Raw genomic sequence first — 26,120 nt, 5'->3', positions numbered from 1 at the left:
CTGACATTCATGTGCTTTACTCATGAGTTTTAAGTGATATATACCTTTGCATTTAAAGGGCAGAGAATAGTCAGTCCACTGTTAAATTTGCCCCTAAAAAGGAAGCAGATGGTTGGCAAGTTTGGGAAGAACATGTATCACAGGAGCCTTGAGAAAGTTACTAGAAAATCATCACAGTTCCTTGTAAACGTCTGTAATTTTCAGGTGTCAACTTACAAATAAGAAATAAAAAAGATACCAAGAAATCTCTTCTGTGAACACATTTCAGTGAAACTTATATTTCTGAGATTGGTGTTAAATTTGCAGTACATGTATGTGAAGCATATGTATATGTGTTCTGTGAGCGGTATATGTGCATTTTGTGAGTGTGTCCACCCATGCCTGTGGAAGTCAGAGGAGGATATAAGGTGTTATACTCCATCACTCTCTTCTTTGCTCCTCTGAGATTGGATTGCTCACTGGACCAGGAGCTGTGCTGGCAGCTGGTTCGGAAGCTCTAGTGAACTTTGTCTTCCCCCAGCCCAGAACTAGAGTTGCAAGTGTCTATGGTAATGTCCGGCTTTTGTGTGGGTGCTGGGTGTTCATGTTACAGTCTCATGCTTGTGCGAGAAACACTTCACCACACTGAGCCATTTCCCTAACTCTGCTGTATGTTTTTGTGCCATGTTCCCATAAGGCTTAGGCATGAAATGATTTCATGTTTAAGAAATAGATTGTTTTCCTCCTACCCTCCTTTCATGACCTCTACTGTTGAAGGTTAGTTTTTCTTGACTATGGTTCTAGATAATTTTTGCTGATGTTCTAACAAAGTGACTATATGTCTATGTGTATATTATACACAGATTTGCATTTTGTCCATAAATAGAGGTATCTCGGGCTGGAGAGATGGCTCAGTGGTTAAGAGCATTGCCTGCTCTTCCAAAGGTCCTGAGTTCAATTCCCGGCAACCACATGGTGGCTCACAACCATCTGTAATGAGGTCTGGCCTGCAGATATACACACAGACAGAATATTGTATGCATAATAAATAAAATATTAAAAAATAGAGGTATCTCTCTCATTCTCTTTCTCTCTGTGTCACACATACACACAAATATGATACACATTCCTCTAGTGAAGTTAATGGTGTAATAAACAGCATGGAGACTCTAAAGACACTGAGAAATGTGTTGATGGATCATTGACTCTCAACCAGCAGTGATTCTGTCCCATTCAGAACTGTGACAGTGTCTGGAGACCCTTCTGGATGTTACATCATGGGAGCACTCATGGTATCTAATGGGTAGGAACAGAGATACTGGGAAATACCCAGCAGCACCTAGGGCATCCCTACTCAACAAAGAGTGATCTAGCTTCATGTCAGTGGTGCTAAGACAGGATAGCCAGCATCTTTGTAGCATTGAGGGTGCACAAACTGGCAAATTTACCATTCTTAAGATCTGCCACTGTGTCTGGGTTTTAAGTTTGAACTTTCTTTGTAGTTAAAGGCTTTCATTATCGTGAAGATAACATTAATATTTACTGATGATTTAGAAACATAACCATGCCAGCAGGCTGCAGATTTTTTTTAAGTCTACCTCCAACATATTCTTACCAGAATACATACAGCCTGCCTCTGTCTTCATTCTTTAGATGAAGGGAATATCAGGGTTGTAATGTGTGCCAGGATGTAGCACTTGTACACAAGGAAGCCAAACTAGTCCTTGTTGCTGCTGCTGCTGCTGCTAGATTGGATATTATTAGTTTATGAATTGTGTGGCAGTTGGCAGAACTGTACCTCTGAAGTCTCCATCATACATCCTTAGGGATAGACTGCATGCGACCTGTGTCTTCTGTCTTATACCTGAGTGGCTGCTGGATTTAGGACTTAGGGGAACAATTTACATCCAGTTTGAAGAACTACTTCAATCTTAAGCAAGCCAACAGTCTTAGGGGTTTCCTTGGTTCTGCAGATATCTTTGTAAAATATGATGTTTGATTTGCAAAGCCAAGATGGATCCATGCATCTATGGATATGATTGAGCATCCTAGATATTCCTGACTCTCCTATACCTATTGGTATTTTCTTTCTTTCTTTCTTTCTTTCTTTCTTTCTTTCTTTCTTTCTTTCTTTCTTTCTTTCTTTCGGCAGTGTCTTACAGTGTAGCTTTGGTTTGCCTGGAATTCTCTATGTAGACCAGACTGGGCTCAAACTCACAGAAATCTGCCTTTCTCTGCCTCCAAGTACTAAGGTTAAAATATACCACAAACCTACCAACTTTAAAAATGAAGTTTTAGGGGACTGGGGAGATGACTCAGTGGTTAACAGCTTTGGATCTTTTTGCATAGGACCTAGTTCAGTCCCTAACGCGCATACGGCAGCTTACGATGACCTATGCCTCTAGCTCTAGGCATCCGATGCCTTCCTTTGGCATCTGTGGGCACTGTACATGTGTGGAGAACTTAACATACATAATCACAAAATACTCATTAAAAAGTAAGTTTTAAAATGATTTTTTTTAACTCAAGACAAAGAAAACTCTATGGGCTGACATTCCAAATGTCCAGATAGGGATTATCAGTATTTAGCACCTCCAGGGGAAAGGGGAAGGTTAAGCCGTCCTGAGTTAGTAATACATTCAGAGCTGTGTAACCGCTTCCAACCCTGTTTTTGTTGGGGCGGGGGAGGGTTTATTTCACTCACAGTTCCATATAACATTTCATCATCAAAAGCAGTGAGGGCAGGAATCTGGAGGCAAGAGCTGATGCAGAGGCTATGGAAGGCATGCTTTTTACTGACTTGCTCTTCGTGGCCTGCCAAGTCCACTTTCTTATAGAACCCAGGACCACCAACCCAGGGGTGGCACTGCTGCATCAATCACTAATTGGGCCCTCCTGCATCAATCACTAATTAAGAAAATGCCCTATATCCAGGTCTTAGGTTTCCAGTACTATTTTAAGAAAGAGTCAGTAAACAAAAATTGATGTTGTACATTGAAAATATCCACCTGTAGATGATAAGACTCTTCTTTTCCTTGCTGACATTGTGTGATAGGTTTAGTAAAGGCTACACAGGGCTGTGTCATCATTGCCCTGGGGTAGAAGGTTGAAGAAAGATGTCCAAGGCCCTTTGCCTGTTGAACCACAGTCCTCATGCACCGCTGCTAGTTTTTCTGTTTAATTTAATCACACTGTCTTTATCTCTCCTGTTGACTTGTGGTTCTTTCCCTCAAAGGAGTACATAGCCAAGCAGTTTGGCTTCATGCAGAAGCAGATTGGCTATGATGTGTTGGCTGAAGACACCATCACCGCTCTGCTCCACAATAACCGGAAACTCCTGGAAAAGCACATCACTGCCGCAGAGATTGACACGTTTGTCAGCCTGGTGCGAAAGAACAGGGAGCCCAGGTGAGGCGCCAGAGAGGAGGAGGCGTCTGCGCAGCATCTAAGATGTGGGACTGTCACTGCCCTTGGGGTTATATACGAGGCTTGTTGTCCTGGGGACTGACAGCCAGTTTCCAGTGACCCTTTGATGAGTAGTGGCAAGGACGTGCTATTAGAACCTCTTGCTGCAGCCTCCATCTTCAGGGTTCAGCAGCTGCTCACCTTTCCTTCCCCCCCAACTTTGCTGTTGTTTTCTTTGAGACAGAGTGAGTGTAGCCCTAGCTGTCCTGGCACTCGCTCTGTAGACCAGGCTGTCCTCAAACTCACAGATCCACCTGCCTCTGCCTCCTGGCTGCTGGGATTAAAGACATGAGCCACCACCGCCCGGCAAGGATGTGGTATTGGAACTGCTTGCTGTAGCCCCATCTTCATTGTTTACCAGCTGCTCACTTTTCTCCCCCGCCCCAAGATTTAGTTCCTTTATTTGCTAAATGAGCAGCTATAAATACCTGTGAGTTGCCACTCACTTGACACCCAGTCAATGACATTGGGTTTTTAGGCCTTGAGCTTTCAGAATTCCTGCCGATGTTATCTCCATGTCCTTTGATATGTTTAGTTATCCCTGAATGCTTTCCTGTATCTATGTGAGTTCTTCCCACCCTCTTATACACACAGGTCTGGCCCCATTCTTTTCCCTCTTCCCCATCTCCTCCTTCTTTGTTCTCCCTGAGATTTCAGGTGGCATGGGAAGCAGTTCACAGCACCATGCATCAGTCCCCCTGCAGACAGAGCTCATAGTGCTGCTGTAAAGATGACCACTGCCACCTATACCTGGCATCTCTGGAAGCCCATAGTCATGGGTCTCCTTGTTTACTCTTCAGGAAACCCCTTAGAAATGTATGCTATGTCTTCTCTTATAGACTAGGAACTGGCATGCGGTCAGGTTAAGAAATGTCTCCAAGAGATAATCCATACTAGAGTATAGCCAGTTAGTATCAGAGCCAACCTGCCACCCTGGGCTTTAAGGCATCAACTAGCCCTGTCCCCTCTGGTCCCAGCGCCTTCATTGTCTCTTCCTGATGAGAACGTCCTCCTGTCGGTCCTGTCGCCTTTCCATTAACCTCAGGCATTTTTCCTCTTCTGCCCAATTCTTTATTTTCTTTTTTTTTTCCCATCTGCTATATCTAGATTTCTTGTGGTCACTGTCATCAAAGTCTACAATATACCTGACTTCTCTTGAGAAGGGAATGTAGGACTCTTCTGTGTGAGGAAGAGTCAGGCTCCCTCTGCTTGTTCTGTGTTCAACATCCTGCTTTCTTTCTTCCTCATTAGGTTCTTGGATTACCTCTCCGACCTCTGCGTGTCCATGAACAAGTCGATTCCTGTGACCCAGGAGCTCATTTGTAAAGCTGTGCTGAATCCCACCAATGCTGACATCCTGATTGAGACCAAGTGAGTACCATCTAGGGACAGACACGAAAGATAAGTTTAGATGTTAAATGGATGTGTATGCTCATGGAGAATAAACCTAGCCCTTCTTTACAGAGTTAGTCTAATGTTGGTTGGTAGAATTTCATCTTTGTTTCACAGGCCTATTTTAGAAAAACAGTTGAGCCGGGCGGTGGTGGCGCACGCCTTTAATCCCAGCACTCGGGAGGCAGAGACAGGCGATCTCTGTGAGTTCGAGACCAGCCTGGTCTACAAGAGCTGGTTCCAGGACAGGCTCCAAAACCACAGAGAAACCCTGTCTCAAAAAAAAACCAAAAAAAAAACCAAACAAACAAACAAAAAAAAAAACAGTTGAGCTTGTGTTTAGCTTGCTTTTGGTGTGATCTTCTGTGCAGAAAGATACTTTAAAATATACTATGTCACTTACTCTGTATATTGTAAAATTGTATAAACCCACCAGGGATCATTTAACACACAGCTTAAAGAGTTGAAGAGCCTTGAAGTCCATTCATTAAAACATGAAGAATGTAACAAATAATCATTGTTAATACTAATTAGTGTTGGGAAAAGTTGTAAATTATCATTGTTCAAAAGTTTGTTGGACTGGTGAGTTGGCTTAGAGAGTGTAGGCACCTGTTAGTAAACCTAACAACCTGAGTTTAATCCTCTGGAACCACATGGTGATAGGAGAGAAATGATTCCAGAAAATTGTCCTCCGGCCTCTGCACGTCCACTGTAGCACATAACAAATAAAAATGTAATAAAAATGTTTAAGCAGTGCTTTTTGGTCCTCAGTAAAGTAGTGATAATAATTATTGTTGATAATAGTCATAATTACCATTATTACTGCTTTGGTAATAGTAGTAATTCACTTTTAGCAAAGGAGCATTTTTCCTGGCAATTATACTGTAGCAGTGTAGATGGACAGTATTAAATAGAGTTAAGGTGTAAGAGCATGGTGCAATTTTTTTTTTAGTTGTAAAAGTTAAAGAACTTGTGTTACTGCAAGGTGCCTCAACCTTGGCATTGTGACATTTGGGGCTAGGTGACTTTGTGGTGGCTAATGTCCTGTCGCTATAGGATGTTTAGCAAAAGTGTCCCTGGATTGTGGCTGCTCAAATCTAGCAGTACCTCCTTTGCCATTGTGACAACCAAAAATGTAGCCAGGTGTGTACTGGGGAGGGAAATTGTCCTAGTTAAGAATTCCCAGGTTAAAGCACATGAGGACAACACAGATTCTTTGCTGCTCTGCCTCTGGGAAGAATAAAGAACAAAGTAGTTTTCTGTGTATTTCTAGGCTGGAAGCAAGGCAAGACTTCAAAGGATTTCATAAAAACTTAACTCTGTCTCCTTTTCTCACAGGTTGGTTCTTTCTCGTTTTGAGTTTGAAGGCGTGGCCACTGGAGAGAATGCTCTGGAAGCTGGAGAGGATGAGGAAGAGGTTTGGCTGTTCTGGAGGGACAGCAACAAAGAGATCCGTAGTAAGAGTGTCAGGGAATTGGCGCAGGATGCTAAAGAGGGACAGAAGGAAGACCGGGACATCCTCAGCTACTACAGGTGAGTGGGGGGCATGCTGGGCTTGGGCTAGACCGGGACATCCTCAGCTACTACAGGTGAGTGGGGGGCATGCTGGGCTTGGGCCGAAGGGCCCCACAGTGGTGGCACTTGGGAACATATGGTTTTCTGTTTCTCACTCTAAGGCAGTGGTTCTCAACCTGCAGGGGTTGAACGACCCTTTCACAGGGTCACCTAAGACCACCAGAACACACAGATCTTTACATTGTGACTCATAGCAGTAGCAAAATTACAGTTATGAAGTAGCAAAGAAAAAATTTTCTGGTTGGGGGTCACCACAGCATAGGAAACTTTATTAAAGGGTCACAGCTTTGGGAAGGTTGAGAACCACTGTTCTGGGAAATGGTGTGTTGGCCTACAGTAAGACTATCCAACAGAAGACAGATGTGTGTTGATGAGGTTTGAGTGGAAGGTACTAGACTCATAGTCCATCGTTGTCTGGTTGTGTGTCCTGGCCATAGGAAGAACAAGAGCTTGCTTCAGCCTCTGTTACACTTGACCCATACAGCACAGCCTGTCTATACTGCAGTAAGCAGCAAGCAAGCTGCAGGATCAGGCTGCATCTGTTCAGGTCTTGCTCCCTTTACTTAACTAGCCATGTTACTTTAGCTAAGTTTGACTTTATGTTCCAAAGCCCTCTTCTTCAAACTAGGGATAATAGTGCCAATCCTCTAGAACATTTACAGAAAATGTCTCCCCTTGTGTATGCACATACCTGTATTTTCATATGCTAGTTATCTGTGTGCATGTATCAAATACTTGATAAAAACCAGGGATTTGCACTAATACAGGTCATGCGGCCCTAACCTAAAAATTCAGAAATTGCAATACAGAACTGTTGGAACCCTAAGCAGGATGCTTTTAAAAGATTCATATTCTTGAGTATTTTAGATTTTCAGATTTGCAAAACAACAGTGATAAAGTTTATGCAAGAATCCCAAAAATCTGAGTAACTCTTGTACTCAGCACCTTGGTATGGTGCATTTCTGAGGCAGGATGCTCAGCATGTGCTGTCTGTTCCCGCCTAACACCACAGATGCATTCTGGCTGTCACCCTCCAGTTTTTATAATTCCCTTGAGCTGCTGTCTTTCCTGGAATGTTTATCTGCTTGCTTGTGCCTATTGTATGTCACCAATTCTGCTAGTCCCCTCAGTCCCTAGTCCTGGTCCCAGACCCACGGCCATATAGCCTTGCCACCTGAAGCAAAGGAAAAAGAAAGAAAAAGAAGAAACATTACCTACTAGATACTTCTAAAAGAAAAGGGAACAAAAATTAGTAATTTGCTAATATATCATTTTTATTGACATTTGACATTCCATCATATGCCATAGTTGAGTTCTTCATGTCAAATGAAGGGTATATCCTTAATTCTATGTTCACACATGAGTTTCCATTCTCTATGAAGAGATGGGTTGGTGGGAACTCATGTTTTTAACTTTACTAAGCAATCCTAAATCTATGTTTTAGTAGTATTAACTTACATGTTAAAAGATCTTAAGGATATTATAGATGTTTTAAAATAACTTATTTTTATTTTATGTGCATTGGTGTTTTGCCTTCATGAATATCTGTGTGAGGATGCCAGATAACCTCGAACTAGAGCTACAGACAGTTGTGAGCTGCCATGTGGGTGTTGGGAATTAAACCCAGGTCCTCTGGAAGAACAACCATTGTTCTCAACCACTGAGCCATCTCTCCAGCCCTGATATTATAGAATTTTAATTACACTTATATGAACAGTGTCTTTGACATTTCCTGAATGGTCTTTGATGTCTGTATAAAATACAGGGGAGAACAGAGAGAGATTTAGAGGGCAGAAAGATAATCATTTCAGGCCTAGTCATTTTTCCCTATTTATTTTATAAGATAAAATTACAAATGGAATCACATGATGAAATGATTGTTTTAGCACAGCTAAACTGATGTGTGACTATGGGTTGCTGGCTCTGGCAGACCTTGAACTTTTCCTCCATCTCCCTAATATATAATCTAAAATTGGGTATACAACAGTCATTTAGGGATGTTGATATGTAAGTTCAGGTAGCTGTCTGTCACTCCTATGAAATCTGAGGCCACCTGCTTTCTGTCTCCCCTCGTATTGACTGATCTCTGAAGCACGAGCCTTCTGTTGATTTTTCTCAGGTATCAGCTTAACCTCTTTGCAAGGATGTGTCTGGACCGCCAGTACCTGGCTATCAATGAGATCTCTGGCCAGCTGGATGTTGATCTTATTCTGCGCTGTATGTCTGATGAGAACCTACCATACGACCTCAGGGCGTCCTTTTGCCGCCTGATGCTTCACATGCATGTGGACCGAGATCCCCAGGAACAAGTGACCCCCGTGAAATACGCCCGTCTGTGGTCAGAAATTCCCTCCGAGATCGCCATTAATGAGTAAGCCTGGGTCCAGCTTTCTGTAGAGATCGTGTATCACTTACAAATCCTGTGATTCTACTGTTCTGTGTCCTAGCAGATAAAGCACATGTGTGACCTAGTGACATCACAGGAGAAAGAACTTCTTTCTTTCACATTTTAAATAGAACTGTGTAACTAGCAAATATTGTTGAATTTCTTGAGAAAGTAAGATGCCAGCGCTGTTTTTCTATCTCTTATTTAGTCCTTTCCTTCTGCAAATATCTGAGAGTGTATGATGTGCCGAGTCTGAAATATTAGTGCAGAATCTAGAAAAGTACCTCTGCGATAGTGGGGACAGACAGACAGTAAACATGATGCGTGGCTATCTATGTAAGCATCTGTGTTAAGGAAGGGAGTGTAAGTCGAGCCCTGGGCGGGGGATGCTGTCTTCGGAGGCTGAGCAGCCTGAAAGTGCCTGGCTGGGAAGAGCTTGCCATTCTCCTTCCTTCTCTCTCTCTTCTCCTCTCAGCTACGACAGCAGCGGGGCATCCAAAGATGAAATTAAGGAGAGGTTCGCTCAAACGATGGAATTTGTGGAGGAGTATTTAAGAGATGTGGTTTGTCAAAGATTCCCCTTCTCTGATAAGGAGAAAAACAAGCTTACATTTGAGGTAAGGCATGGTAAAAAGTTTTGTTAACAGTGGTCATTTTTCTGTGGAGTAAGGAGAAACTATCTTAATCCTCAGTGACTGTATCACAGTGCTGTAGTTTTGAAACACAAACGGAATTTGGGTCAGATTTACTCCAAACAAAACAGAACAGTTGCCAGTCAGGTAGATAGATCGTCTGAGGAACATAAACCCTGTTGCCTTTGCATTAAACTATTTCCCAGACTACTATCATCCTTTAGAGATTATGTTCCAGAGAACCACAGCATCATTATCTGTGCTCTTACTGGTTATGATGTGGTATGCCCTTGGCAAGTCAGGATGCCAATTGATTAAGCCCATTTTTTTTCTGAACTAGTCAGCAAAGCAGATGAGTAGTGTTTCTTTGATTTTTTTGTTTGTTTGTTTGGTTTTTTTCGAGACAGGGTTTCTCTGTAGCTTTGGAACTTGTCCTGGAACTAGCTCTTGTAGCCCAGGCTGGCCTAGAACTCACAGAGATCTGCCTGCCTTTGCCTCCTAAGTGCTGGGATTAAAGGCGTGCATTGCCACCACCGGCCGGTTTTGCAAATTTTCATTTCTTAGTTTTCTTTCTTGTGAAACAAAATGCAATTTAATCAGAAGCAGAGAACTAGATGTATGCCTTCTCTAACCATAAAGAAGGGCATGATATGTTGTGATTGGCTAATCAGCATCGCGTGGAACCAGAGGACAAAGGCCACTGAACACCCATTTCTTCTTCTTCTTTCGAATGCAACAGGTTGTGAACTTAGCCAGGAATCTCATATACTTTGGTTTCTACAATTTTTCTGACCTTCTCCGACTAACCAAGATCCTCTTGGCAATATTAGACTGTGTCCATGTGACCTCCATCTTCCCCATTAGCAAGATGGCGAAAGGAGAAGAGAATAAAGGTAACAATGATGAGGAGAAGCTGAAGAGTGAGTATCTGAAGTGTCTGTACTGAGAGATGCCCTCCTCATCACTCATGCCGTGCCTCATCATGTGACATCCTGTCCTTGTACAGTCGCAACATTGCAAGCATATCAGTAGAAATAAAATGTGCAAGGGTTCCATTGACTCCAGTGCCATCACTGCTGGCCATTCCAGTCATCCTCGGCAATTTACTCTTTGCTTTGCATCTGCTTGAGTCTTTCCATGTGTCTTATTGAATAATTTGAAAGTGACCCTGTGCTTTGAATGTTTAACCCTCTGAAGCCTAAGTCCTACTGTCTGGTCTCGATGCTATTGAGACACTTGATGATGGTACTCCTATATGATGGAGTAAAGTGCACACGTGTACCTTGGTATTTCTTTTCACGTTGTGAATAGGCAAATCCATGTTTATCTGTTTATTTTTCCTGTATTTTGGGGTCAAAATATACATAGAATAACTACCACGTATCATATATTTAGCTGGTTTCCTACAGCTAGAATGGAAAAGGTATTTGACTTGATTCTCCCTCTTTGTCAAGTCCTGTGTGATGCTGTTTTGCATATTTTATAGCATTGAATTCTGTCATAGAGCCCTTTTTATAGGCTCAGGAGACTGAGTCTCAGAAGTGAGGTAATTCAAGACCAAGCAGTTTTTGTTAAAAGCAGTAGTGTTTGTACCCTGCTAACTTATATTCTTGTTTTGTGCACAATAACAAGCACACATCATTGGTGCTGAGTAAAATTTGGTGGGGTAATTAATAAACAAACATGCCCCTTTGGAAATGTCAAACCCCTGTTCTTCCCATTTCTCCCAGAAGCCTTAAATTGGTAATGCGTATTAACCTCTTGGGTTCCATGAGTCGAGAGAGTGTATCAGAACAGGGATGTGTTAAATAATTTGTCTCAAAAAAGCCATACTTCTAATCAGATGCTGCAAGCTGTCTTTGAGAATGTCACGACCATGATCTGTCTGTCTTTGCCCTTTATAGGCAGTAATGTCATGCGATCTATCCACGGAGTTGGGGAGCTCATGACCCAGGTGGTGCTTCGCGGAGGAGGCTTTTTGCCCATGACACCCATGGCTACTGCCCCTGAAGGAAACGTGAAGCAGGCAGAGCCAGAGAAGGAGGACATCATGGTCATGGACACCAAGCTGAAGATCATTGAAATCCTGCAGGTGTGGTGCAGAGAACAAGATACTGATAGGGTCCCTGCTCAATATTTCCTCTCTGCTCTGATAGGGGCCAGCAGTTTAGCTCATCCCTCTGTATCACTTTAGAATTGACTCCTTTTAATTCTTGGTTGTCATCTTCTACCCCTTCCCGTCATGACTTTGTCTATTCTGCCATCTCGGAGCTTCCTTCGTGTACCTTAGCTTTACATCCCAGCTGGTCTCCCTTTCTCTGTCCAAGCCATTGCCTTTGCTGTTCTCTCACTGTGCTTCTCAAAAGTTCTGTTAGCATTGCAAAGCCTTCCTCTTCCTCCCTCCTCCTCCTCCTCTTCCTCCTCCTCCTCGTCCCCATAAGTGTTCTGCTCTTTTCATCCACCTACCTATCCATGAATGTTTGTTGATACCAGCTCCATCTCCCTTTTAGCACTTGGAAGGAAGCAATGAACAAAATCTATTAAAGTTCTCGTCCTAAAGAGCTCTATTTGAACAGGGAGCATAGGCACATATCATCTAAAAATCAATGCTTAGTTATTTACACGTAAAGACAGTCCAGCTGGCAACTGGAGAGATGACAATGGTTAAAGCCACTTGGATGTTTTCTAGAAGACCTGGATTTGATTCCCAGCCCCTTTATGGTGGCTCACACCCATCTGTGACTCCCGTTCCAGGAAGTTGGTGACTGTCTTCAGGCCTCCATGAGTACCAGGCATGCAAGTGCTGCATAGACAAGCATGTGGGTGAAAAACCAATACATTTATAATAAAAATTAATTATTTTAAAGAAGAAGGATCAGCTGTTCTGGAGAACACCATAGGCAGGGAGCAAAGATAATGGTTTTTAATGGAGTTGTGAGAGAAGGCCACTGTAATTAGGGTGGCTTGATCAGACACAGATGCAGCAGGAGCATGGGCAGAGCTAATGTGAGTCTTCCCACTAAGCTACTTCTTTGAGCATTAAAAATCATATACATAGAGCAGAAAGAGAGCTGCACAAGCTGTTGGGAGTTTAGGGATGTAATGAGGCCAAGAGTCTCACACCGAGAACAAGCCTAGACTTCTTTCCTCCACACACAAGGAGCTGTCTTGCTCCTAACATTATTCATCTCTTCTCCCCTAACTTGATTGTTTCCATGTGCTCTATAAATTGCTGTATTCCTACAACTGAAAAATATTAAAAACAAAAGGAACCTTTCCTTCCTCACTAATAGTTGCTTGCTGCCCATCTCCCCACCTTTCTGTGTGTTTTCCCAGCCTCCTGCCAGCCATCTGGGTGTCCTTTAAATAAATCCAAGTTGACACCTAGAAGCAATGATTATAGTTGGTTTTGTATAATACTGAATTTGAGGTTCTGGAAAGATACCAAACAGGATGTACAACGGTCACTTGGGAACATGGACTAATAGCTTGGAGACAGGTCAAACATCTGTCTCCATCTGGTACTGGTGACAGCCTGAAATTGGGTAAGGTCACCCAGAGGACTAAGCAGAAGCTAGGAGAAAGGGGAAGGAAGGATGTCGGTAGGATGCTTAAATGGTGCAGCTGGCTGACTTTTCTTCTGGGTCTTAACAATAATCCTTTGGAACGTGTCTGCAGCAGTAGAGGGATAGGGAATATAGGAAGTTAACAAAATGAGAGCCCAGGGGCTCTACCTAAATCAGAGGAGATGATCGAAAGTGGTTGTAAATACAAATGAAGCAAATTCTTAGAAGTAAAGGCAAAATTTCTGTCGGTTCTTTTCAGTTCACAGCAGCCAACTTCTTAGGTTAGACCCAGAATTGACTTTGAGTCTTTGCTGAAATAGAGTCCTGTTTTAGAGAGGATAGAGACTTGAGTGGTGTAGCATTCCAGGTGTTTAATTCATCTTCAGGATGCCAGAGACTGCACTGGAAGCTAAGGTGCCTCATGGGCAGACTCGTGTGCCCCTCAGAAGTCTGTGGTTGTTAAAATGACTGTTGAAACCCAAGACAAATATTTGACTCAGTGCCTAAGGTAATTGATGCTGCTGATACCAGGCCCTGCCAGAATGCAGCGGCTTGGCAAAGTGTTAAAGATGGTATGTTAATGTAACCAAGTGTTTCCATTTCTATTTGAATCTTTAGTTTATTTTGAATGTGAGGCTGGATTATAGGATCTCCTGCCTCCTGTGTATATTTAAGCGGGAGTTTGATGAAAGCAATTCCCAGTCATCAGAAACATCCTCCGGAAACAGCAACCAAGAAGGGCCAAGTAATGTTCCAGGTTAGTGATGCCAGCCTGGGGATTCATCCATAGGGTGGGACCTGGGTGTAATAGCACTTGAGGCTCAAAACAATGTCTTCCAGAAAAAGTAAAATGTGACTACTCTTGAGGATTGCTGTGTTTTAAGGACTCTTCCATTATGAGCATACTGGGAAAGAAAAAAGAAAACATTGCTTCTGGGAGGTAGACCTTATGTCTTTAGGAACTGAAGATAGCTGAGGTTTATAGTGTTGGGATTACCTGTAAAGCAACCCAAAACCAACGGAATCCCAAAAATATTTCCAAAGAACTCAGTTGTCCATTGGTAACTTTTGTTCTATATTTGAAGTTGTGCTCAGCCATAAAATAATGGAGAAGGCTAAGAGCCAGTGGGTAGATGTGATTCCCAGACAGCCTAAGCCTTCTTTGGATTGAGACCATTACTCTTCTTTAGCAACAAAAAATGACAGGTGTGAGGGTTGTCTGGGCTAGCCTTGTAGGTCCTGATTCTGGCAGATTTGAGGGCCGCCCGTGAGCATGGCTATTGAAGTGCGTTAGCGTCAGTCCGTGAGAAGCAGGTTTTCGGGCCCTGTTGTATCTCACCTTCCGTTCTCTCACCTTTCAGGTGCTCTCGACTTTGAACACATTGAAGAACAAGCAGAAGGCATCTTTGGAGGAAGGCAAGTGTGCTTTCATTGACTATGTCATGGTAGTTCTAGAGTGTGGCAGGCAGCCCTTCTATAAGTCTCACGGGGTTATTTCTTGGGCACACCACTATTTAGCCTTCAGGTTCAGGTTCTTGAACTGCTCTGTTTGAAGCTACTGAGTCATAGAATTTAGGTGGTACACGCATGCTACAGTAGATCCCTGAGCTTTGGCCAAGCTATGCAGCAATTACAACAAAATAAATAAATAAAAGAAAACCCCACAATTTGTCCTTTAATTATTGCTAATGTGAGCCCCTCTTATCATCACAGCTCTTAGTTTTAACATAAATCATTATTACAATGGGCTCACATATCTACAAGAAAAAATACCCTACATGCAAAGCAATTACAATTAGCAGATTTGGTTTGATTGCTTATTGTTCAATAACATGCATCTCCAAAAGTCTCAAGAATTTGAACACCAAGTATTTCTCACAGTTCTCTGGGTTGACTGGGGCTCATGAGCAGTTAGGTCTGCCATGCAACTGTAGTAATACAGTAACTGGGAATGGCACACCCTGCCTGTTGTACTCATTTCTGGTGCCTTCAAAAGAATATGTTAGAGCTGAGGTTTCAACCTTGCTCCACATGGCCAGTTTGTGCTTCTAACAGTACAATGGCTGATTTCCAGAACAAATGTTCCAAGAAGACAAGCCAACAGTACGCAAGTGCTAATTACACGTCTGCTCGCACTGTGCTTACTGTTGTATTGGCCAAGGCCAGTGTTAGTAATAAAGAGGGCTACATAAGGATGTGCATAGTGCAAAGGCCCAGTTTATAGGAGCTGTGAATGTTAGCAGTCTGCCTCAGTGCTTCATATAAGAAAACGTGAAATTTGAGGCATATCTGTTTGCAGTTTTTCCAGTTGACAGTGATGACACTAAGCATCATATGATATCCAGTTGACAGTGATGACACTAAGTATCAAATGACAGCTCAGCTCTCCAGCCATTTACCTCATCTTGAGCAGCAGTGCAACCATCACGCCTTTTTAGGTACACAGTGCGACTACAATATTGCCACGTCTTGTCCTCCCTGTACTTACTAGCCTGCAGCCATGAAGGTCTCACCATTTGTCATTCATGAATCTGTAGACACAGTATAGGTGCTAACACAGCTATTGACCAGTATGACCATTTGTGAAGTGATTTGCCGTTCAATTCAGTGTCTATTTATTGATTTTCTTTATGTAAGTAGCACAATAATTATCATAGATATTGAAGTAACCACTGTTAAATATGTTGGCTGAATCTCCTTTGGAGCAGACTGAGTTTTTTATTGGTTCGTTCCAACACTTTGAAGCAGGAATCATGGGATCAAACCAGTTGGTGGCAGTATACATGGAGATGCTAATGACCATGTAGAACAGAGTCGTGGTTTAAGCACTTGTGTGGCCACTTAACATTGCCCATCATCAAAACGTATGGTGAGCAAAACACAAAAACTTGGAAGACGCACATCTGCCGTAGATTTTGGAGCACAGGTGAAGTACAGTGGAAGAACACTGTGTGAGGTGTCATGAGTCCTCTAACGTCAGTCCCGTTAGCTTAGGAGCATAAGGACTTTGGTTTAAAAATGTATTGTTGAAACCCCTTACTTGTCTCACAGCATAGCTGAAGGTAATGCACAGTTGTCTCATTAAGAAGTTGATGAACTCTGAGGTTCCGTTGCACACAGTAGTGTTTAAACTGCGTTTGCTCCATCAAGGTTCACATGCATGTTCCTGAATCTGCGGTTTACTTGGTTTCTCCCTAATTCTGTGTTCCTGTAGTGAGGAGAACACACCATTGGACTTGGATGATCATGGTGGTAGAACCTTCCTCCGTGTTCTGCTCCACTTGACAATGCATGACTACCCACCCCTGGTGTCTGGGGCCCTGCAGCTCCTCTTTCGGCACTTCAGCCAAAGGCAGGAGGTCCTTCAGGCCTTCAAACAGGTACTTCCTGTAACCAACATGGCTGTTGGGTATCAAAAGAGGTGTAATGTGTAGTAAAACGGTTGTGTGTGTGTTTGTGTGTGTGTGTACATTTTAAGTTTCGTGTAATTAACGGATTGTGTTCATTAAGGTTCAACTGCTGGTTACCAGCCAAGATGTGGACAACTACAAACAGATCAAGCAAGACTTGGACCAACTGCGTTCCATTGTGGAAAAGTCTGAGCTGTGGGTGTACAAAGGCCAGGGTCCTGATGAGACCATGGATGGTGCCTCTGGTGAAAATGAACATAAGAAGAATGAGGTGAGCAAAATCCAAGCTGTGTTTCCCAAGTGGCTTTCCTGCATCTTCAAACAAGGAAGCATCCTCTCCGAGTCTTAAATATAAGTACAAATGATAGGGTGGGTCTTATTCCCAAGAGATGCTTGCTGCATAGCCAGGGTAACCACTATTCTCCTAGGAAATTAGCTACAAAATCGAAGTTCAGATGTATTTCTGGGTAACCCTGGACCATAGAGAAGAGCCTAGTTGAGTCAAGTGTAGCACTGCATTTTCCGCAGAGACCCAGTAAGTAGGGCATGGCCTCCTGTGTCCTTCCAAAGCTTGAAGAATATGTGAATGTCTTGGGCCACCTGAGTGTTGAAAGACAGTACAGAATGTGTGTACTTTCTTAAAGGGTGATACTTACCCAAAAGTTGACCATGAGAATCACCGACCGCATGTTTGTTCTTTCTGGTCCCTAGGAGGGGAGTAACAAGCCACAGAAGCATGAAAGCACCAGCAGCTACAACTACAGAGTGGTGAAGGAGGTGAGCTGCCCCGTGTCCACTTCATTCTGACAGTTCTCTAAGGAGCTTTATCAGCATAGACAAGATGAAAGCACACTGCTTGAGCTCTTTTTCTTTGTGTAAAATTTGACCAGGGAGAAAGTAGCAGCACCCTTGGGTGAACACTTGGGTTTTAGCCTCAGGTCTGAGTTTGAATCCCAGCTCCTCTGTGAATTAACTGAGTGCTCTCAGTCCCTCACCTTTTATAGACAAAGTTTTGTTTTGTTTTTTCAATGGGTAATACATAATTCTCACATTTGAAGCAGATCAAAGGTTCATTCATATGGTCACTAAGTTTATATCCATGCTTGTCTTTAGAAGTCTCTGCATATAGTGGTTTTTATCCCAGCAAAGCCTTCCTAAGTCTTGGCAGTTGTTGTCTGATCAGATTATTTAAGTGACCCATGAACTCACTTCACTGGCTATTGAAACCTAGATATGCTATTTATTCTGAAAGACACACTTTTCTCACACTGACTGGATTTCATGCAATCATTGTTAATGTATTGTCACATGCTCCCCTTCAGGGTTCTCCCCACACTACAGTTCCAGGTTTGCTTTCTGATACTGACTTCTTCCTCTCAGATTCTGATTCGACTTAGCAAACTGTGTGTGCAAGAGAGCGCTTCAGTGAGGAAGAGCAGGAAGCAGCAGCAGCGGCTGCTGAGGAACATGGGCGCTCATGCCGTGGTGCTCGAACTGCTGCAGATCCCCTATGAGAAGGTGAGAGGGCCTTGCACCCAGTTTGCTGCTGCCCAGGGTGGGTTGACTCTCCTCTTCCAACACTTCAGGATTGGACATAGTAGGTGAACAGCAAAATAAGCTTGTGACATAAAGCAGTTCTAGCTAATTTATACGAGACAGACTTCCCCGCACCTCCAATGTTGGTATTCTATAAAGAAATGAAGATTCCATTCTTCTATCATGCCTAACCCTTGCTAGATGGGCACCACTAGGTCAATACCAGAGGTATGTATGTGCATTAGAAGACCACTGTCTTAGTTTGGTGTCTATTGCTTTGCTAAACACCATGACCAAAAACATGTTGGGGAAGAAAGGGTTTATTTCATCTTATAACTCTCAGGTCGCAGTCCATCACTGAGAGGAGTCAAAGCAAGAACTCAAGGCAGAAACCTTGAGGCAGGAACTGATGCCAGACTATGAAGGGATGCTGCTTACTGGCTTGTTCGCCATGGCTTGCTCAACTTGCTTTTTAATACAACTTGCTTTTTAATACTCCCTGCCCAAGGATGGCACTGCCTACAGTGGACTGGACTATCCCACATCAATCATTTATCTAGAAAATGCCCCACAGAGTGGCCTACAAACCAATCTGATGGTGGTAATTCCTCAGGTGAAATTCCCTCTTTCCAGATATGTCTGGATTTTATTAACAAAACCCAGTAAGAACAGGCAGGAAGCTAGCTAACTGCTCAACATTTATGGAGACAGGCAAGATTCTTGGGAAAGCATTCATTCAAACCTTGCAATAACAATGAGGCTTTGTGGTTTATCCACTTGACATATTATGAAACCGAGGCCTAGGGAAGTTTGGTGTGTGACTCTGGAGTACTTAGATCATCCATAACAACCCCAGAGGCAGATGCATTGGTGAAGCATCATCTCCTGCAGTGAGCCTACTGCTGAGGGATTGTAGGTTGCCCAACACCTTGCTGAGCCTCTTGTGCTGCTTAGCTCCTACTGTCCAGAGGACACTGTGGCCAGGGAGGTTCAGGGTGACACAGCCGTATGAATAGGGCCAGCTCTGCTCCCCTATGCAGTCTGGGTCTGCTACTTGACATTCTAGATAATGCCATACACAGAAGCTACCATCTTAGTCAGGGAGAACTTATCAGTCAGGTGAGTTATATCTTTTCCCAGCCACAAAGAAAGCACAAAGTGCATCCTTCTGGGACATCAGACTTTTTGGTAACTTGGAGTTAATACAAATATGCATGCCTTCTACACTTTTCCAGTGTGTAGTATGGGGAGATGATTGGATGGCCATAGCTTGGTCCTTGACTTTAGTGATAGACATTCATAGGGCAATGTTAAAGTATGTGCAGCCAGATTAATTTGGAGTTGATGCCACTAAGGCAGGACCCCCCCACCCCCCCGTGTGTGTGTGTTTGCTCACTCACTGTGGAAAGAGCACAGACATCCCAGTTTGTGAGAATGCTAAAGATTCCCAGCAAGTAACATCTTGTCACACAATGTCTTCCAAGCCTGCCCACCTTGTGAAAATACTCTTTAAACCCCAGAAGCTCTTCACTGCCTTGAGCTTAACAGATTTTTCATTTTAGTAGAAGAAAATGGAAGCAGGAAAAGAAAACAGGACTTTCAAGGTTGCCAGTCTCAACCAGCAGTGTCCCTCTCTCCTGAGTCCTCTAGTGTCTTACATCTAAAACCTTTGCCCCCAAATTAGAGGTAGGCGTAGTACCCACTCCTACCTACAGAGACTTGTTATTAGTAACCTGTTATTCTTGTGGTTTTGTTAGATTACCATAGCTAGTTGCTCCTGATCCTTGTGCCATTTGTTCCTGATGGGTTTGTCCTGTCTTCTCCCAGGTTTGGGTTACTTTTTAGGCCAGAATTGACAAGCTATAAGAACGGACCACTTCCAACCCACTGCCTGTTTGTGCCTAGCATGTCAGCTCAGAATAGCTGCCGCATTTCCAGATAGTTACATAAGTACCCACAGTGTTTTGGGTTTAATTTCTTGACTCACTAATCCGAAAATTTTTCTGCTTTGCTCTTTAAGTTTTCTGACCTCAGTTCAAACCAGAAGCCATAGCTGACTTGTACTTTGCTGTGCCTGCCTAAGCACTCCATGTGGACTTTCTCATTTCACCCTCCTCGTGACTGTACAGTGTGTACTTCCTTTTATCTCCACTTACGGATGAGAAAATGGAGACATTGAAGTAACTTGTTCCAGGTCACACAGCTAGGAAGTCCATGTCGCAGACAGTGTGAGGGTCTTCATCCTTGCTGCCAGTCTCCTGCCTCCAGGAGGAAGTGATAGATACGAGATGCATTAGCAGACTGTTGGCAGGAGGATGTGAATGGTGACGTCCACTTTGGAAAGTCTCAATCTCCTTTCACTGCCTCAAATGTTTGTGATTGAGAACTGGGAGGTTTTCTGTTTTGTAAGAATATTTAACTCTTTACTAACAGTAAAGGTGGTAATGGAAAATCACAGAGTCTGAATTATGGAAGAGTTACATGACCAACCATGTGGCATGATCAGGGCAGATACTATCCCATTTTTTCAGAAGGGAAAGCTAAATCTTCATTTACAGATATGTCTAGGGTTGCAGACAAAGGGAATGAACCGGTGCAGTTGTCCTAATTTATCATCTGAGGACTTTTCGTCTCCTCCCAGGTATTTGACAATGGGTGAACTCTAAAAAGTCAGCAGATAAGCTGAGGACTTAGCAGCAGGAGTGAAATGGGTCCTTCTTTGTAGTCAGCACCTGTTCTCCAAAGTCAGGGTTCAAAGTAGGGATTCAGAAATTCAGCCAACAGTAGACAATGGGATCCTTCTATTAACTTTGACTCCATGGCCTTTTCCTATGCAAAATCTTTGTGTTTGTGCTAGTGACCAGTAGGAAAGAATTCGGTTTCAGTTACAGGGCACATGAATCTGTCTGTTCCTGGCTGCTTCTCAGGGCGTCATACAAGCACCTCACTCTACCCACAGTGCCTTGGGCACACACCTCTGGATGCCACCTTGGTAGAAGGTAATAGCGTGGAGTAGAAGCCTTACAATTAATGCGCTTCCTGTTTCTCCTTCCACACAGGCTGAAGACACCAAGATGCAGGAGATAATGAGGCTGGCTCATGAATTCTTGCAGAATTTCTGTGCAGGCAACCAGCAGAATCAAGCCTTGCTGCATAAACACATAAACCTGTTTCTCAACCCAGGGGTGAGCTAGGAAGCCTCTGGGTAACCCTGTATTGGGAGGACTGTGGGGAGCCAGTTGTCCTTAGATATCGTGGGTTCTGGGACTTGTTAGAATGTAGCATTCATTCCAAAGGAGAGCACTGTGGCCAGCTCTCAGGACATAAGTACCCCATATTGTGAGCCTAGGATGCCATGGGTATAAAGGAGGAAAGTAGTAAGGGCGAAGAAGGTGTATTTCTATCTTTTCCTAATAATATTAATGTGTCACGATTACTAATACAAAAGTGAGACGTCTTAGTACTTAGCTAAATATGTAATATGCCCACAAAACATTTCTATATAGCTTGTCTGTGAAGTACATATTCCTCGATACAGTACATGAATATAGCACATTTTGTTAAAGATGCCTTCACATTTCATGCATTATTTTTCATACTGCACTTTTTTTTCTGTTCAACACATCACTGATGCCTTTGTAAACCATAGATAAGTATTTTTCTCACTGTCTTCCATGGCTCAGTGGCATTCAATAAAATAACTAAGTGAAAATTCACTTCCTTTTTAGTGAATAGTTAGTCGCTGTCTAGTTTTTGGGTTTGTAAATAACACTGCAAAATATATCTTTGTATATGAAAATACACATACTTAGAACAACTAGAGCTCTCTGTGAAAGGATTTCTGGGTAATAGGGTTATGTATGCTCTTTGTTATGTTAAAAAGGGGGGACAAAAGATAGATGCACCTACCTTATATCAATCATAAAACTCAGTATCTATGAATAACTCTGAATAAAATGCGTAAAATAAAGTTCCTAGAACATACCATGGGATGTCTTCATGACTCTGTGGTGAGCCACGTTACAGTGTGCAAAGAACACTTATAAGGAAAAATATCAATTAATTGAACCTCGTTAAAATTAGTTTCCATTCCCAAGATGCCATCAAGCCACAGAGTGGAAGAAGACATTTGCTTTACATATGTTCAGCAAAGAATTGATACCCAGCATCTTTATCCTTTTAATTGTATTTTTATATATTTTTTGTTAATTTTATTGAGCTCTACATTTTTCTCTATTCCCCTCCCATCCTGTCCCCCTCCCCTTCAACCCTCTCCCAAGGTACCCATGCTCCCAATCCACTCAGGAGATCCTATCTTTTCCTACTTCCCATGTAGATGAGATCCATGTATGTCTCTCTTAGAGTCCTCATTGTTGTCTAGGTTTTCTGGGATTGTGACTTGTAGGCTGGTTTTCTTTGCTTTATGTTTAAAAGCCACTTAATTTTTTAATAAGTCAGGTAGGGAAATGAAAGAGAGCCTTTCTTTAAAAAAATGGGTTAAAACTTGATGAACACAGCTAGTTGATGAAACAAGGTCTTTACACTATTATGAGTTATCAGACAAATGTAAATTGACATATAAGATTGGACTCAAATTAAAAAGACTGTTGACAGGGGTGTAGAATAACTATTGAGCAGAAGGCATAGCTCAGTGCTTAGGGCACGCCTTGCTCTTGCAGAGGTCAAGGGTTCAGTTCCTAGAACCCACATGGTGGCTCACAGCCATTCATAACTCCAGTTCCAGAGGATCCGACACTATCTTCTGACTTTGGCATTCACCAGGCACACATGAAGTGTGCATGCATCCATGCAGACAAAACATTTCTACTCATAAATCTAGAACAGCTGGACTGGACTGTAAAATACACACAGCACCTTTTCAGAAGCCGTTTAACAGTATCTTGGAAAAACACGGTGTTTACTAGCAAACGGAATAGCGTGAAACAAGAGTGAGAAGCATGCTCACATGGACAAGTGCTTCTGGGTTTTAGTAGCCTTGGTTAGCTCATGTTTTAACCTGCTCTGGGCTCTTTCTGACCCCACCCTTGTGCACAATCCTCGTTTCTCCCCAGATCCTGGAGGCAGTGACCATGCAGCACATCTTCATGAACAACTTCCAGCTGTGCAGTGAGATCAATGAGAGAGTGGTCCAGCATTTCGTCCACTGCATAGAGACCCACGGTCGAAATGTCCAGTACATCAAGTTTCTCCAGACAATTGTCAAGGCAGAAGGGAAATTCATTAAAAAGTGCCAAGACATGGTCATGGCTGAGGTGACAACCACGTATTTCCATCTACCTCCATCTGGTGTTCTGTAGAAAGCTAAGTTAGTCCTAGCTGTGTGATTTGGCACCCTCTTGAGGAGCCATATGGAAGGGAAGGGTGTACTTGTACATGTGTGTAGTTTCACATTTTGTAACTTAGGCGAGAGTCTGATTGATTCTTGGTAGCAGTAAATCTATTACTTGTAAGGCAATTTGGCTTGGACTCTTCAGACAGAAAAAAGGAAGATGAATGCTAGACCAATCTATGTGGAGATTAAATGTGAGCGTAAGCAGTAAGCCAGAACAGCTTCCTCTCCAGGAATTATGACTTTTTTATTTAATTACTCACCCAATTAATTAGCTTGAACAGTTTTGACTTAATATTTCACAAGGAGCATCTGGTCAGCAGGATGGAGGCAGAGTTTCATTTGTTTCTTTGCGGAAGTGGTGATGAATATTGGCTTTGATTAGGAAGGTCCACCCTGCAAACATGGTGATAACTCCCACAGGATTTGAGTAAACTCACCCCGTGTTTGGATTTATTGTACTGTCTACACCTATGGCTCCAGGGGCAGTAGAGTTGACTCAGCCTAGGGTGCAAATGTCTGCTGCGTTGTTTACTGGCTCTCTTATCTTGATATCTCAAGACTTCTCATTTCTGTTAAATGAGCGTTTTCATGTACTATATGGATTAAAAGAGGTAATAACAGTAATAGCTAACATCTCCTTGAAGTCTACAATAGTCTGCATATTGTTCTGAGAAAATTTTGTGTTAGGACTTATTTATTCTGTACAGCAAAACTCTTGAGTCATGGGTCATATTTTGTCCCCATTTTTACTTAGAGAAGAAACTGAGGCACAACAAAGTTAAATAACCTAGCAAAAATATCTGTCCTGGGATCTATACCCTTGATTAGAGCTCATTACAGTTGGTTGGTAGTGAGCAGGTAGACTGTCAAGGGAAGAGTGGTCGAGTGCTTGACCATGGCATGCATGAGGTCCTTGGCTCAGTCCCTAGTAGTTCCAAAAAATAAAAATAAAATCCTGTACCTACTGAGTTGAAGCTATGTTGGCAGGGAGTGAATAGAATTGACTGAGTTTATTTTGACTTCTGTTCCAGCCTTTTTTTTAAAGCTTTTGTACTTCATATAGTGATAAAATGGATGTATATTAAATTAGCATAGATTTATTAGAAGATACATTCTGGGAGACAAATCATCATGCATCACCATACTTAGAATGACTGGAGGGCTGAAAGGAACACATCTAAGAAGTGAATAGTTTATGATCAAAGACATGAGAAATGGGATGGATTCGCATCAGGATGCCTTGTAAACTATACTAAAAGATGGAAATGTTTAAACAAGGAAAACAGTAACTCGAAAGTGCAGGCTAGCAGTCTGTTCCATGGAGTGTTTTGGTGTACAGCCTGGTCTCCCCTAGTAGATTTATATGATCACCCTGATGACTTCTGTGTCCTTGGACTCACATGATGCTGTTAAGAAATGCTGTTTGGTCCATCTAGAAACAAGTGGGGCGTAGATGAGTTTAGTGGTACATACGTGGCTTGCTTGGGAAAGTAAGTCTCTCTTACTCTACACATAGAATTTTGTAAGGCTGCCTCACTCCTGAAAGCTTGGAACACCAATGAGCCCTTTTCCCTGTGTAGCTTGTCAATTCTGGAGAGGATGTCCTCGTGTTCTACAACGACAGAGCCTCTTTCCAGACTCTGATCCAGATGATGCGGTCCGAGCGTGACCGGATGGATGAGAACAGCCCTCTCATGTACCACATCCATCTGGTGGAGCTCTTGGCCGTGTGCACAGAGGGCAAGAATGTGTACACAGAGATCAAGTGCAACTCCTTGCTCCCGCTTGATGACATTGTTCGTGTGGTCACTCATGAAGACTGCATCCCCGAGGTGAGCAGCTTGGCCCTAAGGGCACCCTTCTCCCAGGCTCTGTACCGCACCTGGGGCCATAGCTGGAAGGAGATGTGGTGGCTGGCCTGGTAAGCCCTTGGTTTTAACACCCTATATAGCTCATGGTGCAAAAATTTTTCACACTACTGGTGTTTTCCTGGGTATTGATTTTGTGTGAAAAGAATAAGAAGCAAATGAGTCTCTGCTTCCTCACAGAGAATAGGATAAAAGCCTCAGGGCTGTGGGACAAATTCAGCTCAGAGAGGATGTGCCCCGAGACTAACAGTGGGTTGAGATACCCTTCACCTTTAAGTTAATTCTTTCAAGCAAAAACTCTTAGTAAGAAATAATGAGTGACCATGATACAAAATTTGGTAACTACTGGTAATTATTAGAAATAAGAGAAATGGTGTATAACTTCACTTCCTGAAAGAGACCTTTAAAACCAGGTATGGTGGTATATGCCAATTATCCCAGCACTCAGGAGGTGGGGGAAGGAGGATTGCCATGAATGTGAGGCTAGCCTGGGCTACTTGGTAAATAGCAGGCCATGCAGAAATACACAGTAAAACTCTGTCTCAAACAGCCAAACACAGAAGTAAATCTCTTCACCTGTTTTCTCCATTTCCTTCTGTGTAGCCTCTCCGTTTCCTTCCAGTTCCCTCAGCCTAAATAGTCACCTATTTTTCTCTGCCTCTTGTGGTCATTCGGTATAAATGAAATCACACAGGATGTCTTGCTCTGGCTGGATTATTGCACTTAGATAGTTTTTCACAGCTCGTGCAACTTTTACATGCATTGGTACTTGATTATTGCCAAGCGATACTTCCTTATATCCAAATACCCCATTTTGTTTCTCCAGCTGTCACTGATACAGTCTTGTGCTGTTTCCACATGATGGCCATTATAAAGAGTGCTGCTGCAGACACTTACATTCATGTGTGTGCAGACATAGGTCATGTATTAACACCTCCCAGCCCGAGCCGTGTGATAC

At 42.8% G+C, this 26,120-nt stretch overlaps 1 protein-coding gene across 10 annotated transcripts in view; it reads left to right on the top strand.

The window, feature by feature from the left end:
* Itpr1 (inositol 1,4,5-trisphosphate receptor type 1) overlaps positions 1-26,120 on the top strand; it is a 342,111-nt gene that overhangs the window by 172,620 nt on the left and 143,371 nt on the right. For 5 of the 10 annotated variants that reach the window (XM_057761465.1, XM_057761436.1, XM_057761456.1 and 2 more), the window contains 16 exons: positions 3,215-3,387; positions 4,696-4,815; positions 6,175-6,369; positions 8,531-8,782; positions 9,273-9,414; positions 10,169-10,322; positions 11,334-11,521; positions 13,614-13,752; positions 14,357-14,411; positions 16,210-16,375; positions 16,506-16,676; positions 17,117-17,182; positions 17,786-17,923; positions 21,001-21,126; positions 23,014-23,214; positions 24,875-25,126. In XM_057761465.1, the coding sequence (XP_057617448.1) occupies positions 3,215-3,387; positions 4,696-4,815; positions 6,175-6,369; positions 8,531-8,782; positions 9,273-9,414; positions 10,169-10,322; positions 11,334-11,521; positions 13,614-13,752; positions 14,357-14,411; positions 16,210-16,375; positions 16,506-16,676; positions 17,117-17,182; positions 17,786-17,923; positions 21,001-21,126; positions 23,014-23,214; positions 24,875-25,126 (2,538 nt within the window). Of the gene's footprint in view, positions 1-3,214; positions 3,388-4,695; positions 4,816-6,174; positions 6,370-8,530; positions 8,783-9,272; positions 9,415-10,168; positions 10,350-11,333; positions 11,522-13,613; positions 13,753-14,356; positions 14,412-16,209; positions 16,376-16,505; positions 16,677-17,116; positions 17,183-17,785; positions 17,924-21,000; positions 21,127-23,013; positions 23,215-24,874; positions 25,127-26,120 lie in introns of all 10 variants that reach the window. The other 5 variants (XM_057761425.1, XM_057761414.1, XM_057761447.1 and 2 more) reach the window with 1 other exon arrangement.

This window comes from Chionomys nivalis, chromosome 1 (genome assembly GCF_950005125.1).
Source record: "Chionomys nivalis chromosome 1, mChiNiv1.1, whole genome shotgun sequence".
In the NCBI taxonomy this organism is placed as follows: Eukaryota; Metazoa; Chordata; class Mammalia; order Rodentia; family Cricetidae; genus Chionomys; species Chionomys nivalis.
The sequence above is the reverse complement of the archived record's forward strand: the minus strand, read 5'-3'. Positions and strand labels throughout refer to the sequence as shown.